The 19420-nt window shown below is 39.4% G+C and overlaps 1 protein-coding gene across 1 annotated transcript in view; it reads left to right on the top strand.

Annotated features, from left to right (window-relative positions):
* The window catches only part of DYNC2H1 (dynein cytoplasmic 2 heavy chain 1), a 368188-nt gene that overhangs the window by 231038 nt on the left and 117730 nt on the right, over nt 1-19420 (top strand). Inside the window, exons 80-82 of the mRNA XM_045019043.1 lie at nt 4129-4204; nt 5649-5860; nt 8412-8516. Of these exons, the coding sequence (XP_044874978.1) occupies nt 4129-4204; nt 5649-5860; nt 8412-8516 (393 nt within the window). The remainder of the gene's footprint in view (nt 1-4128; nt 4205-5648; nt 5861-8411; nt 8517-19420) is intronic.

The raw sequence follows: 19420 nt of genomic DNA, 5'->3' as shown, positions 1-19420 counted from the left end.
GCTGATCCTGATACAGGTTTGGGGCTCTGTGACAAGGTGTATGTGCTCCCTCTTTGATTGATTCAATAAAGCATTAAAAGCCTCTTCACTAAACAGAAAGGTAGAAACTAGCCCTTAAAGATCACCAAGTTGCCAAACTTGGAGAGAGGAACTGGGACCTGTAGAATGTTAGGAGGTAGAATTGACAGCTATGTCTCATAAGTGGTGGAAGCTATAAAAAAGGAAAAGATACTTTCAAGGGAGGGAGGGTGATGTCTGGTCTCCTCCTCAACCTAGATCCTGGGTGGGAGAGGAAAACTGGGGAATTATTTACCTGGCTTGAACTGAAAAGAATTATACTGAAGCCTAGAGGCTATAACCATAGTAATAACTTGTCTGTTTGTTTTCTAACTGGATCCTTGGTTGAAGGGAGCAGCCCTGCATGGTTTGTGGGTACCTAGACTAGAGAAAAGGAAGCTTCCCTGTATTTGGTTTGTTTTTATTTGGACCTGAGGCTAAATGAACCTATCCTGTGACTGTTTTATTGTCCTTTGATTTAGGCTAGAATGATTGAAGTCTTTTTTGTTTTTGCTTTCTTTTCCTTTTTGGGTCCTTGTTTAAAGATACTATGATCCTAATTGCAGAGGTGGCTGATGGTGCTGTTGAAGGACCTACAGGGTCACTACAGTAATATTATGACTGGAAGTTTGGTTTTAAATGCATCATTCAAACATTTAGAACACTTGAGGATATTGTATAACAACGTTGATCAGATATATACAGAACATAGACATCGCCAGCCACAAGCAAATAAATCAGCATACTCTCCACTATAGAAATTAAGATATTGAGATGGTCAATTGGTTGGCCACTCCATGAAATAAAATTAGGTTAAGGGCTAATACAGGTTGCTCCAATTGAAGGAAATTGAAGGACGTGAAGGTATTTTGATGTGGACATATCCAACTGAGAACTGAGTGTTATATTTGTAGGATGGCCCTTGCAATGATCATAGATAGAAGAGGACCAAGGGAGAGGCCAATTTGGCACATGAACCAACCAGATATCAGCAGACCTTAGATAGACCAATTTGCAGGACAACCAGGCATACAATCATGAGTTTGGGAAGTAGGCTATAAATTTTTTTTACCCAGAACAGGGAGAGTTGTAAGAAAAAAAGAAGAAAAAAATGATTAACATTGAATATTTGTTTCTTGTTAAAAACAGTATAATATAAATTAAGATCACTTAATCATTATGAAATCTCACTCTTGACTGAGCCTTTTCTGATTTTGGCCCCTAAAGCTAAAACCTACTGCCTGTTCCAGTCTGCCATACTTCCACGCTTTCCTCCTTCAAGTCATTTCTCAAAATGTACTTTGTCCATAAAGGCTTCTAAAATTAGACTTCTATGCAGAGATGTGTTAATTAACCAAAAGACTTAAAATTTAACCTCAAATTAGAACGGTCCACACAGAAATCATGGAAATAATAAAAAATATGCTAAACTTCACCACTCAGATTTTAAGGCCAGAAGGACCAGTTATGTTCATCTAGTTTCACTTCCTCCTTGACACAGGCCATTTCCTCCATGATGCCTGCATCTTGCCCCAAAATTTGTGGTTGACACTACAGCATATCTTTTCAAAAGAGGGCAGAGGCTGAGTTAAAGATTCGAAATGATGGAGAATTTACCATGTCCTTTAGTAACTTGTTCTGATGACTAGTTAATTACCCTCCTTGTTAAAAATTTGCATCTTTTTCCAGTTTGAATTTTTTTGAATTGAACTTCCATCCATTGAATTTTGTTATGTCTTTGCTTGATTAGATCCCTCTAGTAGCAGTTATCTTCTCCCTTTGTGGGTAATATACTGTATCCAAGTCACCTCTCAACCTCTGTGATAGTGTGGACACTAAAACTGAACAAATATTCCTGTAGTGGTGCTACTAATAAACCATAGAGGTAATATTACCTCCTTATTCTTGCTCAGTATTCCTTTTATATATTGAAAGATTGTTTGCAATGGGAGCTTGTGTTCAGTTTGTTATCTACAATGGCATATCGGACTGCATGAGTAGGAGCATTGCCAGCAGATCGAGGGAAGTGATTATTCCTCTCTATTTGGCACCAGTGAGGCCACGTCTGGAGTATTGCATCCAGTTTTGGGCCCCCACTACAGAAAGGATGTGGACAAATTGGAGAGAGTTTAGCGGAGGGTAACGAAAATGATTGGGGACTGGGGTACATGACTTAAAAGGAGAGGCTGAAGGAACTGGGCTTGTTTAGTCTGCAGAAGAGAAGAGGGAGGGGGATTTGATAGCAGCCTTCAACTACCTGAAGGGGAGTTCCAAAGAGGATGAAGCTCAGCTGTTCTCAGTGGTGACAGATGACAGAACAAGGAGCAATGATCTCAAGTTGCAGTTGGGGAGGTCTGGGTTGGATATTGGGAAAAACTATTTCACTAGGAGGGTGGTGAAGCACTGGAATGAGTTACTTAGGGAGGTGGTAGAATCTCCATCCTTAGAGGTTTTAAGGCCCGATTTGACAAAGCCCTGGCTGGGATGATTTAGCTGGGGTTGGTCCTGCTTTGAGCAGGGGATTGGACTAGATGACCTCCTAAGGTCTCTTCCAACCCTAATCCTCTATGATTCTAATGACCTCTAAGTCCTTTTCAGAGTTCTTGTTTCAGGATGGGGGATTGCATTCTGGAAACTATGTCTTAGAGTATTTGTGCCTAGATGTAGGGCATTGCATTTGCAGCATTAAAATGCATGTAATTTGATTGCTCCAATTTAGCAAGTAATCTAGGTCAGTGGTTCTCAAAGCTGGTCTGCTGCTTGTTCAGGGAAAGCCCCTGGTGGGCCGGGCCAGTTCGTTTACCTGCTGCATCCGCAGATTTGGCCGATCGCGGCGCCCACTGGCCGTGGTTCTCCGCTTCAGGCCAATGGGGGCTGCGGGAAGGGCAGTGGGAGCCGCAATAGGCCGAGCCTGCGGATGCAGCAGGTAAACAAACCGGCCCGGCCCGCCAGGGGCTTTCCCTGAACAAGCGGTGGACCGGCTTTGAGAACCACTGATCTAAGTCACTCTGTGTGAATGACCCATTCTCATCATTATTTGCCATCCCACCTATCTCTGTTTCATCTACAAATTTTATCAGCAATGATTTTATATTTTCTTCCAGATAATTTAATTAGAAATTTTAATAGTTTTGAAGTGAGAATAGTTCCCTGCAGAACTCCTACCAGAAACACTGCTATTTGCTGGTGATCTCCATTAACAATTTGTTTTGAGATTTACTAGTCAGCTAGTTTAATGTATTTCATATATGGTGTATAGCCCCCTTTGTGCCTATATACCTCTTTGCCTTGTAAACATTTTGAGACAGGTACTTTTTTGTCTTTATACCTGTTTGTAAATTATTTAGTGTATGTTAATACTATACAAATAATAATACAATCACCAACAAATAAGGATCTAGGTACTGTGCCAGCAATTAAGAATGTACATGTTGCAGGCATCACTGCTTGCTTGCTGATGGCTTGCTGCATTGGTTTTTCTGGTTTTTTTTTTCTTAATATAGAGGTAAAATAAGATGAGGAGTAAAATGGTTGGCGTGTGTTGTAGGCAGTGGTTAAAAGAAGCAGACATACTTATCAAAGTCTGAAAGGAAACTGAAATTCAAAAAAGCCATTGAGAGTAAGGAAGTGAGTTGTCTAGTCATAGTTATCAAAGAGTCATTGTTGCAACAAGCGCTGTTAGGGAAGGAAGAGAGTTGCATGCTCATGTGCATCATTTTCAAGAAGCCTTGCTGATTAGTCTAGGATTTTTAAAATATATTTGTTTTTATAGAAAAACTGTCAGTTGCTACAGAAGTTGGCATACACCTGATGGCATCTAGCCTGTACGCCTATGTAAAATTAAACACATTGACAGATATGTTTGTCATATTGTCTCTCTGCTGCCTGTTCGTGTATCTCTGAGCAGCAGCCTAGAAAAGATGGCTTCAAACCAGTGATGTAGATTTTTTCCCCCAGGTTTTACGTGTTGTATATGTTCTATAAGCATCTATTTTTGTTTATTTTTTTCATGTTCATTTAATTCTCATTGATTCATAACTCATATGAACTTTTTGTTTGTTTTAATGATAGGGTTGGACCAAGTTTTATGAATTTTCTTTATCTGATCTCCGTGCAGGGTATGATGTTATTGATGGACTCTTTGATGGTAAGTTACTCCTTAAGGATTACTGATTCCTTTCTTTGCCTAGTCCAGTATTTCTGAGTGTCTTCCATTTCAAATCTTTATAAAATTAGCACATCGTAGAATGATTTTTTAAAATAATGTGGCTATTTCAATTGCGACCAATAATTTTAATTAGAGCTGATTGGGGGATGATAATTCTGTTTCATGGCAACTGCTGAGTTTTTTTAATTTGTTTTTGTTCTGTTTCCGGATCAAAACCAAAATATTTTGAACATTATCACAGAAGTAAGTGTGCGTGCTTGAATGTGGCCTAGTGGGTTCAGTCACTGGCCTGGGATGTGGGAGACCCAAAATCAGGCAAAACCGGGACTTGAATCTGGGCTTATATGGGGTTTAAATAAGGTTTATATGTGGTTAGTACTTTTGGAAGTCATTCCATGTACATGCAGACTTAACAGTTTGAATATATTACCAAGAGACTTTGGGCCCTAGATATTAACTATTGTGGTGAGGGCAGTTTTTCCTGCAGTAATTGGAGTGTGAGTGTGAACTCTAACAACTTAAATGTAATACCAAACCTTTTCATTTGAAGAATCTCAAAGTTCTTTTCCACCATAATTACTTCACCCATGCTGAAAAATCACATATTGGGTGAAATGTGGCATTGATTTAACCCTCCTCTGTAGTTTGGGACAAGAAGTGAAGGGGAAAGAGATTTTATTTGAAACTGTAGGATATAACTAAGTAGGCTGAATGTAATTTATTGAATACAGTTTGGTCAGAACACCAATGTTAACATCCTTAATTTTAAACACAGTGCCGTATGATCTTATATGATCACAGATAACCTGGACCTCTTTTTACATCACATCAGAAAGCCAGAATCTTAGTAACAATGTCTTCCCTTGGCATGGTAGGGTATTATTCAGTCACCCTGCTTATTTTATGAGGCCTGATGAGATCACCGCACAAAGGGATATGGCTGTAACGCACTTAAAGACCCATTGGAGGTAGGGAAGTTGAGCAGGCTGATGACAAAGGATTAGGAGGTAGGAGGCCACAATTGAATATGGAATGGCTTCTAGTGAGAAGGTACTTTTGTTCTCCAACTAAATAGGGTTGATTGATGTGTGAGATCTACGATAAAAAGTTCCCCAAGACATCTGCAATATTTATGTCACTCAGTAGGATTTAAAACACATTAATTACACTCTTATCACAGGAAAAATATTTGCAAAAATTTGCAATATAGCTGTTGGAACATTTAATATTTTACGTTTTACAATTATTTTATTTTACTTTTTGATTACAGTTAAGAAATAAATTGCTTAGTAATAATTGTATTACTTTACTGGGGTTCTTTGTATTTCCTTGTTTCTCTGAAGGATAACTATAATAAGAGGAAATGTTCATCACACAGTGTAAAAAAAAGGTCAATGTGACAGTAATATTTTGTAACTTACAGGTTCCAAAGATTTTCAGTGGGAATTTGTGCATGGCCTGTTCGAAAATGCTATTTATGGAGGCCGCATAGATAATTACTTTGACATGAGAGTCCTTCGGACCTATCTGGAACAACTTTTTAATTCCAGAGTCATTGGAGGTTTAAATCTTAGGGGCAAGAAGATGACCAGCTTCCCATATTCCATCTCTCTACCCAATTCCTGCAGCATTTTGGTACGTATGTTTGCCTTATCAGACATGGAAACCAAATCTTCTTTTTCTTACAGTATTAAATTAGCAAATGAACACACTAATTAAAGGCAGATTCCTGCAAGTTTCTGAGTACACTTCAGTCCCACTGAAATTAATGGGAGCTGAAGGGTATTCAATCCCTGTAGGGCTACGCCCTATAACACTAATAGTAATCAATAATAATGCTAATGCTTAACAGGAAAAAGCACTTAAATATGTATTCCTGCACACTTCATTTTTTGTAGATTTTGAGATTTGATATTGATGAAAATGTATGAAAAGTCCCAAATATTAAACTAAAGATCGAAAATAAGAGACACTAAAATAATAGAATGATAAAAATACTAGAGAAACTTAAAATAACAAAGAATTAACTTATGATGTTTTCTTGATTAAGGTTTTTGTATGTGCTGTACAATAATGAATAGTGGGAAGAAACAGATCTGTCTGAGAAATGTATTTGGCTAACAAATCGTCCCTCATAATGGGACCTGTGAGAAGTGTAACAACATGTTATCTTTGTTTGCAGATACTTAAGAAACAAGTTTGCATCAATTTGTATTGTTACATATTGTATCGTATTGTTGTCTTGCTGTTCTTGATTTCATTGCTTGGCCCTTACATTAATTTATGAAAAATGAATCTCACCTTAAATTCCAGCTGCGTGTGTGGTAGAGTAACAGGTTGCAATCGTTTGGAGTGAGAGCAGCAGTGTGTGGAGGAGAAAAAACTGGTGAAGCCAGTGGTCCAGTATGTAGAACTGAAAGATGGCACTGAGAGAGCAGATGGAGATGTACGGGGAAACTTTGGCAAACCAGTAAAGTGCTTGAAACCACTATGGCTTATTGTTAAAGGCGGCCTAGTCAGCAAGCCGTAAATTGGCCATTCAGCACTCTCAGCTTGACCAAGGCAGGAGGGGAGGGGGTTTTGAGTGCCACAGAAGGGGCAGCTTGACCCTGCATCCTTCCTGATAAGAATTGTGTTGAAGTTGCTGATATGCCCCAGGAATGTCTGTTGGGGTCTCAAGGCTGCAGACTCTGGAAAAACCCACACCTGGTTAATCAATAATCAGAAGGAGCCTCTTGCTTGATCATTGAAATTGCTTACTTAACAAGGTTTCTTTAAGGGACATGTCATTCTATTACTAATGTATAAATAAGGGAAAAAACCTTGAGATAGTGGGACTCGTTTGGGGACTCTTGGGGACTGGTCTCTCCCTCTGGATGCATCTTGTGTTCCCCACTGGCAGACGCCGCTGTGTTGCTCGAAAGCCACACTCAGCTTTGGTAATTATCAAGGGTTGGGGGTGTTTTACTAATCTTGTTGCGGACGTGTGTAAGTGCTTGAGACTAAGTAAAGTTTAGCTTTAAGTGAAAGCACTCTTGTGTTGTCCTCTTTGTGCTAGCCATCTATCGGTCGGATGGCCGTGTCTCCCCTGATTTATTTCCTGACACCTCCTCACACAGAGTAAAAGTTATCAAGAGCTTTGGGTTGCAAGAACCCTGGGTAACAGAGAGGCCAGATGGGATATAGAACAGGCAGGCTGTGAAGGAGTATGTTATGTCAAAGGATTTCAGTTCCCTATGATAGAGAGTAGTCATGACTGCACCATGTAGAGTGACATGCTGGCATCAGAGGTACATTTGACTCTGAGAAAACTCTGAGAAATAGTTTATGTATGCCAAAGACCCTTTATGATTCAATATTTTTAAATGGCCTATTCACAGTAGTCAAGTTAAGCATGTGTGTAAGTGTTTGCAGGATCAGGGCCCAACCCAAGTACACTTGGTCTGCTGGATAATAGGATAGAGACAGGCCTCCAGACACCTGGTTTGCATGCTTTTGGTGGGGCAGTAAGAGATACCCTGTTTCATGTTCCTTCCACCAGAACAGTAGCTCGAGTGTCTTTTAGACACAGAGCTGGTTCTACTCTACCCTTCCTATCACCATGTATCCATATCTTTTAATGCTGCACATTTCATACTATGTATAATAAATGGTAGCTTGTCAAAGATTTAAATGTAAGTGGACGCATCTTGCATTGGACTACAGTATGAAGGAGGAAGTGACTAATAGTTCCAAATTCAAATTCCAAATAGTGAAAAACTTTAAAAGTGGTGATAATAGCAGTATAGGATATATATCAAACTGATCTGTTGAAGTCTTGTAATTATACTGCAGAGGGCCTTTGTATGGTGAAGTCACAACTTCACTATTATCGGAGGAGTTGTTTGCCAGTTGTAAAAGGATTTCTGTTCTACTTCATTACAGTGTTTCAATATTAACAGCTTCTATGGTATATCATGTCATATGGTCATATCCTTAAGTCATTTCTCCATTTCGTTGCTGGTACTATTTTAGTGATGTCCACAAAATGCTATTATTCAATTAATTATAAATCCTATGAAATGAGAGTTTATGTTTTGAAAATATATTGATGGAATTCTTTTGACCATATACTGTTGATTTTCATGAGCTGTGATTGCACTGAAAACTTTTACAATTATCTATACTCTTCTACCATTTTTTGTAGGATTACCGTGATATTATTGAAAGCCTTCCAGAAAACGATAAACCCGATTTCTTTGGCCTGCCTGCCAATATTGCACGCTCTTCTCAACGCATGATCAGTTCCCTGGTAAGTTTTAAATTTTGCACTACTTGTTAGTATCATCTGAAATATGACCAGCCCGGGAGACCAGACATCTGTTCATAAATACGTATTTCCATAAGAAAATCAGATCGCACTGAGACATTTTTAGTTTGTTGCCTGTTACATGTTGAAAACTTTTGTGTAGTGTTCATTATAAATTCAGAATATTGAAAGTATTTAAAAATAACTTCTGCAGTTATTTCCATCACCATCGGTAATATAAGTAAAATGTTTATTTGGGTCACTTCATGTATTTTGAGTTCTATTCTGCTGTGGGAGATAATTGTGAGACATAACTTAATGTTTTAAATAGTCTAAATATTTGAAATAATACTTACTTAGAATGAATAACTTGCTTTGATGGCCAAGCATCTCCTACAATTCTGTGAAGTAGGGTCTTTTACCCTCTCTGCAGCTCTGGAGGCAGTTCAGCATTACAGCATAGCCCATACTGGCTATCCCCCTTCTTCCACTTGCCACCAGAACTTCTGCCTCCACGGTAGTAGTTGGTCAGGAGCAAAGCAAACAGACACTGTTTCCTTTGCCAACTTTACTTTTAATTTGTTTCTTCAGACAGTAGTGAGGAATGAAGCTATTTTCCTTCTCCTCCTCCTCCTCCTCCACCAGATTGGGTAATTGGCACCATGGTGTGTCAGCCTCACAGATCCACCGCTGCATGTTACCCATCTTGGGATCCTCTGTTGCCACACTCTCAATCTACGGCAGGGCTGTGCCACAAACACTGGCTAAATCAGAGCAGTGCTCTATATGCGCAGCTACATTACAGGCTCTTCGGAGGATGATCTATGTCCTAGCTGTTCACAGCAAGCTGACCCTCACACTGCCAGGGCACAGGGCTCAGAGACAGACTGGCATGTCAGGTCCCTCTTCCCTACCCTGAAGACCTGAGCCAGAAGAAAAAAATATCTTAAGTGATCCAACTTTAACCCCTTAAAGTTGGTCCTCAGCTCCCTAGGGGAAAAAGTAGGGCTCCTACACAGCTTCCCTAATTCCTAGTGTGAATTGGGATTCTCAGAACAAGACCCCTTTGCAAAAGTAGTGGCACTGGGACTCAGAGTGTGAGGACACAGAAGGAAGAATATCTAGAGGACTCAAGGCTTTTTATAAAAAGGGATGCAACACACCCTACCATGGCTACACTCATGCAGGGACTCCTGTAAAGCAGACCCCCCGCCAACACCATAAAAAAAAAACAACAACAAAAACAAACCACACACCACAGGAAGCACAAAAAGGGGAAGAAAAGTACATAAAAAGTCTGAGAGAGTCATCCTCAGACAAAGACTTTTCTACTGAGAAAGGAAAGAGTTCGGATTTAGGCTCTGTGCCAGCCACAAATTTGGCATTCTGGCAGTAAAACTGTTTGGCAACTTCCTGTTCTTGCGAATGGCAAAGTAGCAGGGAAGCTATCCCAGGTCACTGGGGAAGGATGCTCTTGCACACAGGTGGCCAAAGGGCTTGCTTTATACATTCCCACCACATTGACTTCTAGAGATGGTGATTCAGAAGATAAGGTGAGGGGAAGCAAAGCTGATAGTTCTAGCTCCATGCTAGCAGAGGACATCATGGTTTTTGGACTTAGTAAATATGGCATTGGTGCTTCCACTGTATGTACCAGTGACAATGGACATCCTTCACCAAGGCCCCATTCTCCATCCAGATCCAGGCTTTCTCCAACTCATAGGTTGGCTATTGGGAGTGAAGCATTAATTGCACTTGGATTATCCTCCAAAGTGATTGGGACTCTGCTGGCCTCCACACAGACTCCCACACTAAAAGCCTTCTCAATCTGGTCATGGTTCAGCTCATTGTGCCAAAAAGAAAACATACCCCAAAGACTCTGGAATTCCAGCTATTCTGGATTTTCTTCAGGATGGTTTGGACAGGGGTCTTCAGCCCAGCACCATAACGTGTTAAGCAGTCATAAGCAGTGACTTACAAGCAGGATTCTGAGGGTCTTAGCCAAATATCCTCAAGTCTCAAGATTTCTCAGAGCAGTCAGACTGGCTAGACCTGAAGGCAGACCAATCTTTCCTAAGTGAGATCTGCTATTGGTACTAAAAGCCCTAACAACCCATCCTGTAGGCAATGGTCATACCATTCTATCTATCAAAATCTACTTTGTGGTCACTATTGTGTTAGCTAGATGTATCTGAGTTAACAGCTGTATCCATGCAAGAGCCACATGATGTGCTTCATCATGACATAGTGGTTCTAAGTACTCCCACAGTCTTTCTTACCAAAGGTGAATTCCTCTTCTATTTCTTGCATGATTCTTCTATCATTATGTCCAAATCCACAGCATCTGACTGAAAACATGTAACATAATGTGGGAGTATGTACAGCATTAAAGATTTACCTGAGGCGCACTGAATTGATGAGACAATCAGGCTCTTTATTTGTGCCCTTTCATCAAAAGTGCCAAGGTCTTTGGGCATCCAAACTATCTCTGGCCAAATGAATTAAGTTGTGCATAGTGGAGGCATTCAAGCCATCAGACTGCCCTACAGTAACTCTTCACTTAACGTTTTCCCGGTTAACGCTGTTTTGTTGTTATGTTGCCTGATCTATTAGCTAACAAACTCGTTTAAAGTTGTGCAATGCTCCCTTATAATGTTATTTGGCAGCTGCCTGCTTTGTCCACTGTTTGTAGGATTTTCTGGAGGAGCAGCCCCTCCTTATGGGGATTAGAACCGGGAGGAGGGGGCTGGCAGCCCGCCCCCCTCCATCAGCTCCCCTAAATTCCCTGTAAGGTTTGTGGCTTGGCAGCTACCCAGCAGCAGTTCCGCTGCCATGCTGCTCCTGCCCTGCCCTCTGCCTTGGAGCTACTCCCAGGAGCTTCTTGCTTGCTGTGGGAGGAGGGGAAGAGGGGTGCTGATATCAGGATGTCCCCCTGCTCCTGCTCCCCTCTCCCCCGCTCCATACCCCCTCTCCACAAAGTGGAGGATAGGGACAGAACTCAGGGACAGAAAGGAGGGAGCTTGCTGGAAGCTGTTTCCTGTCTGAACTGGCTGATCTGCTTAACAGGGCAATATACTTGAAGTGGGGTCAGCATACTTAAAGGGGCAATGCACATCTCTCTCTCTCTCTCTCTCTCTCTCTCTCTCTCACTTATGCACGCACCCCCCAGGACTTTGGAAAGTCAGCACCTGTTCAGTCGTGCATGTGCTGTCAGGGGGAGGGAGTGGTGCACTCTAGCTGGATAGCATAGGCTCATGATCATGTTCAGTTTTTGCAGGGAAGTGTAATCTGCATCTGTTGTGTCCCCCCCCGTCCTGCCTCAGTCCATGCTGCCTTATAGAGTGTGAGGCTACATTAACAACAGTGTATTAACCCTTGAAGGCTCAGCCGAGTGCTAGTTCATCATTTAGCAGAAAGGCCTTCCCTGGGAAATATTCCACCCTCTTACTCCACTCCCTCAACCAAGCTTCACAATCATTCATTGCTGTGTACAATATTGAACTGTTTGTTTAAAATTGTTTAAAACATATACTGTACATGTATATAATGTCTTTTGTATGGCAAAAACCATTTCCCTGGAACCTAACTCCCTCCAATTTACATTAATTTGTGTGGGTAAATTGCATTCACTTAATATCATTTCACATAAAGTCGCATTTTTCAGGAACATAACTACAATGCTAAGTGAGGAGTTACTGTATTCTAAGAGGAATCAAGGCACACTATACAAGATCTCTGGTGATGTCATGGGCAGAACAAACTTGTGCTTCAGCTGAAGAAATCTGTAAGGCAGCAACATGATCTTCAAGCTATACCTTTTCTTAAACATTACTAAGTGGATTTTTTGTCCTCTTTCAGAAAGAAGCATCTGCAGAAGGTGCTGCATGCACTATTGCAAAAGTGACTTGTCATTCAGGCATTTACTTTCAAGGGAAAATTTCTCTATTTGTCTTTCTTTATCCCTCGTTTAATATTTACTGCTCCCTACTTCCCATGCATCACAGAACTGTGGGAGACAGTTAGTTGTAGTATGGAAAATTTCCTTTCTGCTAGCAGTGTCTCTCAAAATTCTACCCAACCTGGAATGGCTTCATTAGCCAAGGAACAACATTACTTTTTAAATGTCTCTAGTTTGTTGGCTGGATAGCTTACTGCACATAGTTCACTTGTTGACTTTAATGTTATTAATATTACCATATTCTAAGAGTTTTTGCATATTATATGAATTGTTCTGGTGGCAAGCTGGAAAAGGGTGTGTGGCCAAAATGAGCTGTGGTGCAACAGTGAACAGACTCTAGAACTGCAGAGAGGAGGGGAACAGTCCAGGCATCACAGAATTGTATGAGACAGCTAGAAGAAAAGAAATTACGGAGTAAGAAATTTCCCATTTCATTATCACCATAATGGGACAAGGTGACTGAGTAGATTTTGTATCTGGGCTGGTAAATTTTCATAATACATTTGCAAGACAGTTCTAAATGAACACTAATTATTCACACATGTAGAGATATTTGGTATTGCATCATATTTAGAGACACTATTCTGTGCTATTTAATCATTGTTGGTAATGCATTCAAACTTGAAAGTAAAATATATTTTCTTATCATTATTATTACTACCTATTGTAGTACTATCTCTCTACTAAGCACCACACACATACTCAGAATATTTCGCCCAGCATTTGTTCTGTTATTAAGCATATGCCAACAAAATTTTCATGAGTATCACTGACATAGAGGATTGTGCACAACTGAGTCGAAAGTGATTGTTCTTAACTGCAGCTTCAGAGATAACCAGACTTTTTAGGATCGACATAAAAGCAAAATTATTGTGCTTCTCTTACTCTTAATGCCCAATTATGCAATTCATATTCATGTTGAAAAGTAGTTACTTAGTAAGCCCACTAGTACTGTGAATAATTACCCAGTGTTCATTTACAGTAGGCTTGCAAATGCATCATGAAAATGGTGAGGAACTTTTAGTCTTACTTGTGAGCTCTTCGTTTCCAGGCTTCAATATACCATATAGGAACTAAATAAATGGACTGTTGCATGCACTCTGAAACACACTATTAACAGCAGAAAGGCAGACCAGTGTAAGCAATGGTGTTCAATTATTCCTTCTCAAATATTTGTTATAAATATCTAAGTACTTACAGTATGTATAATTTGGCTTTCATTTTAGTTTACATTACATCTCTAAAGGACCATAAAACAGCTTTTTTTCCATAATAGAGTACTATCAGATAATTAAATGTTCACTTTTTAAAAGTTTAGGCCTAAAATTTGACCTATTTTTTATCTGCCATATAATTGTGGTAGAATTTAGAGCCCAATTCTACAACCGTTACTCACAAAGAATAGTATTTAGAAGAATAGTCCCATTGGTTGAAATGGAAGCAGTTAAGCAACCAAACCTCAGCTGAAAATTATATCCTAGGTTATTTACCTGATAAGTTGGATTTAACTCCATCACAAAGACTTTGGTTCTTGAGAGCTGCAATGATCACCAAGTGCATGATTTTACAAAAATGGAATAGTAGACCTATGTCCAGCATAGAGCAATGGTATTTGGACTGTCTGCATTAGTAGCCAAAGAAAGAATAGCTTATCACTGTAGAGAGCCGTTATATGAATTCAGAGAAATTTGGACCCCTTTCCTAGATACATTTGGATTAAAAATGTTGAGATGGCTCAAATAATACCAGACCTCCATTCTACCTAACCTTCCACCTTTTCCCTCCCCTGTCCCCTCTTTCGTTTTCCTCCCTATTCATGTAAGACTTCCCCTATTTTATTAGTGCTACCCCTACACTAACATGTTATGTCTGTGTGGCATTGTCTCATCTTGTATTGTCTAGTCTTGCATCTTTGGCACGTTGTAAAATAGCATAATTCTATTGGCTATCCTGTGAAAGATGCAGTATTTGGAAATTTATACAAGCTGCACGTCATTTACTTTTCAGTATTTCTTTATGAAAATCAGTATACAATTTATCTTTTTAAAAAAGCAAACACCTATTCATTTTGAGTAGCTCACTAATTATTGCATTGTCTCTCATTTATTGAGAAGCCTGTGGCTAGAGCTGGGCAATATTTTTTGGCGTACATTACATTTACTGAAAAGTGCTTTTTTCAGGGCACTGAAACTATTCCTGAGCTTGGGATAAATTCAGAAGTTTTTTTAGCTGAAAAGAAAACCCAGGGAAAAGAATTTGAGGGGAAAAAAGCTCTTCAACATGTAGTTTCAAATGAACACTTTTGAAATGATGTGTCAAAATGGTTTGTTCAATCTGAATGAAATTTTCACAGATTGATGGATTCCAAAACCAGAATGGATGATTGTGATAATCTAATCCGACTTTCTGTATAATTCAGACCATAGAACTTCCCCAAAATAATACCTAGAGCATATCTTTTAGAAAAACATCCACTCTTGATGATCAATGGTGGTGAATCCACCACCACCTTTGGTAAATTGTTCCAGTGGTCATTTAACCTCACTGTTAAAAATGCCTGCTGGATTTCCAGTCTGAATTTGTCTAGCTTCAATTTCCAGCCAGTGGATTGTTATATCTTTTTCTGCTATATTGAATATTAAATATTTGTTCCCCCTGTAGATACTTGTAGACTGTAATCAAGTCACTCCTTAACTTCCTCTTTGTTAAGCTAAATAGATTGAGCTCTTTAGTCTGTCACCATAAGTCATATTTTCTAATTAGCCTGGGAGTATAATGTAGGTCTCATTCTGTGAACATGTTAGTGATAGAAAGGTAAGGGTGGTGAGCATCTGGTCTTTGCATACAAGCATTTGATTAGCTAAAGGACTGATTCGGGAGCACATGGTATTTCAGACATAACTCGTGTGATCAGTCCATCTTCCAACAACCATCCATGCCTGATAGGGGAGGGAGTTATGGATGTTCTTGATCATCACAGAGCAATTCCATTGCTATAGATTTTTTAAATGCACCCCTTGTCGGTTTTTATTTTCCTATTTGAAATCATCCACTATCATAGCTTTGCAAGTATCATAATGTTGGTGCATTTGTGACCTCATAAGTGACTGTCTCAACTGTTCTGAGCACCTTCATATTAAGGAATTAGTCTTCAGAGGCTAAATCAAATGTCTCTCAGTAAGATAATTTGATCTTTGCAGCCAGCCTTCTAATAGTATCACATTCTGAAAGGGCATGGAAACCTGGAGGTATGGCAGCTTTTAGTGGCCTGAATGATAGGAACACATCTCTGAGGGATATACTACAATTCTGTTCCCCAGGAGCAGGCACAAAAACAGAATCTTGAGGAAGTCTTGGATAGCATTTCACAGAGACCACTAGAACATCTGAGTCCTATGTAAAAATCTGGAGTTTAGTAACACCTCTCTCTTTGACATTGATGGTATGCAAGATAATTTTAGTGTCAGCCTCCTCTTGGGCACAACCAAGAAACTCCACTGAACAATGAAAGACTAGCTTCATTATGCCATGCGTCGACAAAATTCTTTGAGCAATTCTTTGCATGCTAGAGTATTTTTCCTGCAAGGTATGTGATTAACTAACTCTTCAGGAAAGAATGAGACAGTAACTTCTTCATTGTGACATTGGAGATGTTTGTGTATTCAGTGATTTTGTATTGGGCAGATGCAGTACCATGGAGCTTCTTCTTTCTCATAATACTTTTAACTGCATATGTTTCAAATGCAAGGTGGACTTCATCATAGGCCCCGTATTTTCTCAGTAGTCCCATAATGAAGTGTTTGGTCAAATCTTGGTAGGTGTTAACAGTTTCTGGATTAAGAGCTTGTACCTCAGCCTTACAATCTATGATTGCTACACTGAAAGGCCTCTTCTGGCATAAGGTACAGGTCATGTTGTCAGTAGGTGCTGGCTTAGGAAGACCATATAAGATGTGCATTGGTTTGCTTTTTGCCTGGCACACATTCATTGTTCCATCACATTCAAACATCGATCACAGTACTATAGTGAACTTGTACCTTCCCAAAGTCTCACGTAGATCAACATCACACTGAGATCTGGACACGACCAGGAGATGAGCAAACAATTACTTGTCTATGTTTAGCTCTGTAATAGTTTCTGTCATCTTCACTCTGACTTTCTTCTTTGCATTCAAGTCCATCTTTAGTCTGTTCTTCATGACTGAAACCCATATATTGATGGTGCCTTGGATAATTCTTTAGGTTTTGAAGGCTGCATACAAGTCATTACCCACAGTAGCCATTTGATTGACATCTTTAACTACCTCATCACTCATCAGAGGGGTAGCTGTGTTAGTCTGGATCTGTAAAAGCAGCAAAGAGTCCTGTGGCACCTTATAGACTAACAGACGTATTGGAGCATGAGCTTTCGTGCTCACTTCGTCGGATGCTGAAGACTATTTTCATCATTATATCAATGAGCTCTGGTCCATCATACGCAAATGGGTTGCCCATGTGAGTAAGCTCGTGCTGTTGCTTTAAATATTTTTTCCTTCTTGGCATTTAATAAAACCTAATGAGTCTAGATGGTACCCACTTATTTCTGGGGAAGTTATCTCAGCCATGCTTAATGTTTGTCCAAATTCAGTGGTGTCAGGAAAAACTTGAGAAAGATCATTTGGATACTGTGTTATGCCCACCAACCCACCCAATGACTTTCATTATACTGTTCTCATGTTTTAGGGCTTCGTCTAGACAAAATGCATAGAAGGGAACTGCTGACATTTTAATAGCCCAATTTCTTTTTTCACAATTCCTTCCATATGTCAAGGTTAGAATTTTTTATGCCTCTTATTTCAGCAAGCTACCAGGCAATCATAGAACAATTGGTTAAATCTAAACTAAAAAGTATTTCAGTAAGTCTTCCACTGCTGTGAAGTGCAAATTCCAATTAGCAGTCCTGACAGATCGCGTAAAGAACAGCAAAGACTCAACCATCTTCATGTATTGCCATACCATCCTGAAAGTTGCACTTTGTTGTCAATTCAGCCTCACCAAATTGCTAGATCTGATTTGTGATATTGCAGTTTTCCATCATGTGCAAAAAGTCATTGAGAGAGGAATGTATACTGGAGTGTGGAACTGGTCTTGCCCACAGCTGGCACTTATCCTGGCCTCTTCAACTTTTTCCTGAGGCTCAATGTAGTTCCTCTCCAACTTTGCCAAATTCAGTTTATGGGTGCACTTCTTTTAGTAGGTAAGGAGCCACTGATCATTATGTTTAACCAAGTCCTCCCCAGTGCTATTCTCCAAAGATTCAGCTACTAGTCAGAACTCTTTCTCTCCCTACTGATGCCTAAAATGATCAAGTAATAACAAAGATTTTGTGAGAAATTAATTTGGGACTGTAAATAATTATTTTATGTAACTATTTGCATGTAGTTTGCAGATGGATTCCAGCAATTTCTGGCTGGATGCTGATGTTTGAACCAGTGCCTCATTAAACTCTTTTGGTTAATAAATAAAGCTGATAATCAATACATTTGAACCGTGGGGGGGGGTGTTTGTTTTTTTCAGATGATGGCCAATTAACTTGAAGCACTCTTTCCATTTATAGTACTGTGTAACATTAAAAAAATTAATCAGGTATAATGTTTTGAGCATTATCTGATAACAGTACTGTCAGTCCAGAGCCACAAATTATCTTTGTGGGGGCTGCATTTTTGGCATGGCTGTGTTAAAATATAATGTTAAAATGTTTATTTTTAAACATTTTCTCAAATATATATCTACATAATTATTCTAGGTTTATCATGTTTGCTACCATTGTTTTGGTGGGAGAAAGGGCTTTCGAATGATTTTACCCATTTTTTATGACGTTGTATTATCAAAAGGACCAGGAGCTGGGAGTCAGGGGTGGGCAGTGAGTCCCCCCTGCCATGCTGCAGATTGTGATGCCATTGAAATTATGATTCTATAAATTTTTATGACTCAAATGGCACCGCCCTTACTTTCTGTCACTAACTTGCCCATGGAATTACACATGCTCCCAGAACGAATCTTGTAACCATTCTCATGTCTCTTTTCTGAACCCTTTCCAAATATTATTCTTCAATTTTGGACACCAGAACTGGACTCAGTATTCCAGCAATGGTCATAACTGTGCCAAATACAGAAGTAAAATAACCACTCTACTCCTGCTCAAGATTCCCCTGTTCATGCACCCCAGAATCACTTTAGTTCTTTGGACTATAGCGTCACGTTGGGAGCTCATGTTCAGCTTATTATCCACCATGACCCCCAAATCTTCTTCAGAGTCACTGCTTTCCAGGCTAGAGTCCCCCATCTTTTAAGTATGGCCTACATTCTTTGTTGCTAGATATATACATTTATATTTAGCCATATTGTTTGCTTGCCTTGAGTTTATAGCTCTGAATCAGTGACCTGTCCTCTTCATTATTTACCACTTCCCCAATTTTTGCGTTCTCTGCAAACTTTATAAATGATGATTTTATGTTTCTTTCCAAGTCATTGATGATAGCATTTAATAGTGTAGGGTGAAGAAACGATCCCCGGGGGAATATAAACACACTCCATTCAATGATTCCCTGTTTACAATTACATTTTGAGACATATCAGTTAGCCAGTTTTTAATCTATTTAATTTATGCAATGTAAATTTTATATAATCTAATGTTTTAATCAGAATATTGTGCTGTACCAAGTAACATGCGTTACAAAAATCAAGGTATATTACATCAACTCTATTACCTTTATTGACCAAGCTTGTAATCTTATAAAAAATATACAGTTAGTTTGACACAATGCATTTTCCATAAACCCATGTTGACTGGCATTAATTACATTACCTTCCTTTAGTTCTTTATTAATTGAGTCCTGCATCAGCTGGTCCATTATCTTGCCCAGGATCAATGTCAGTCTGACAGGCCTATTATTACCCATTTCATTCCA

This window comes from Mauremys mutica, chromosome 1 (genome assembly GCF_020497125.1).
Source record: "Mauremys mutica isolate MM-2020 ecotype Southern chromosome 1, ASM2049712v1, whole genome shotgun sequence".
NCBI lineage: Eukaryota > Metazoa > Chordata > Testudines > Geoemydidae > Mauremys > Mauremys mutica.
This window is presented reverse-complemented; position numbering and strand designations above follow the sequence as displayed.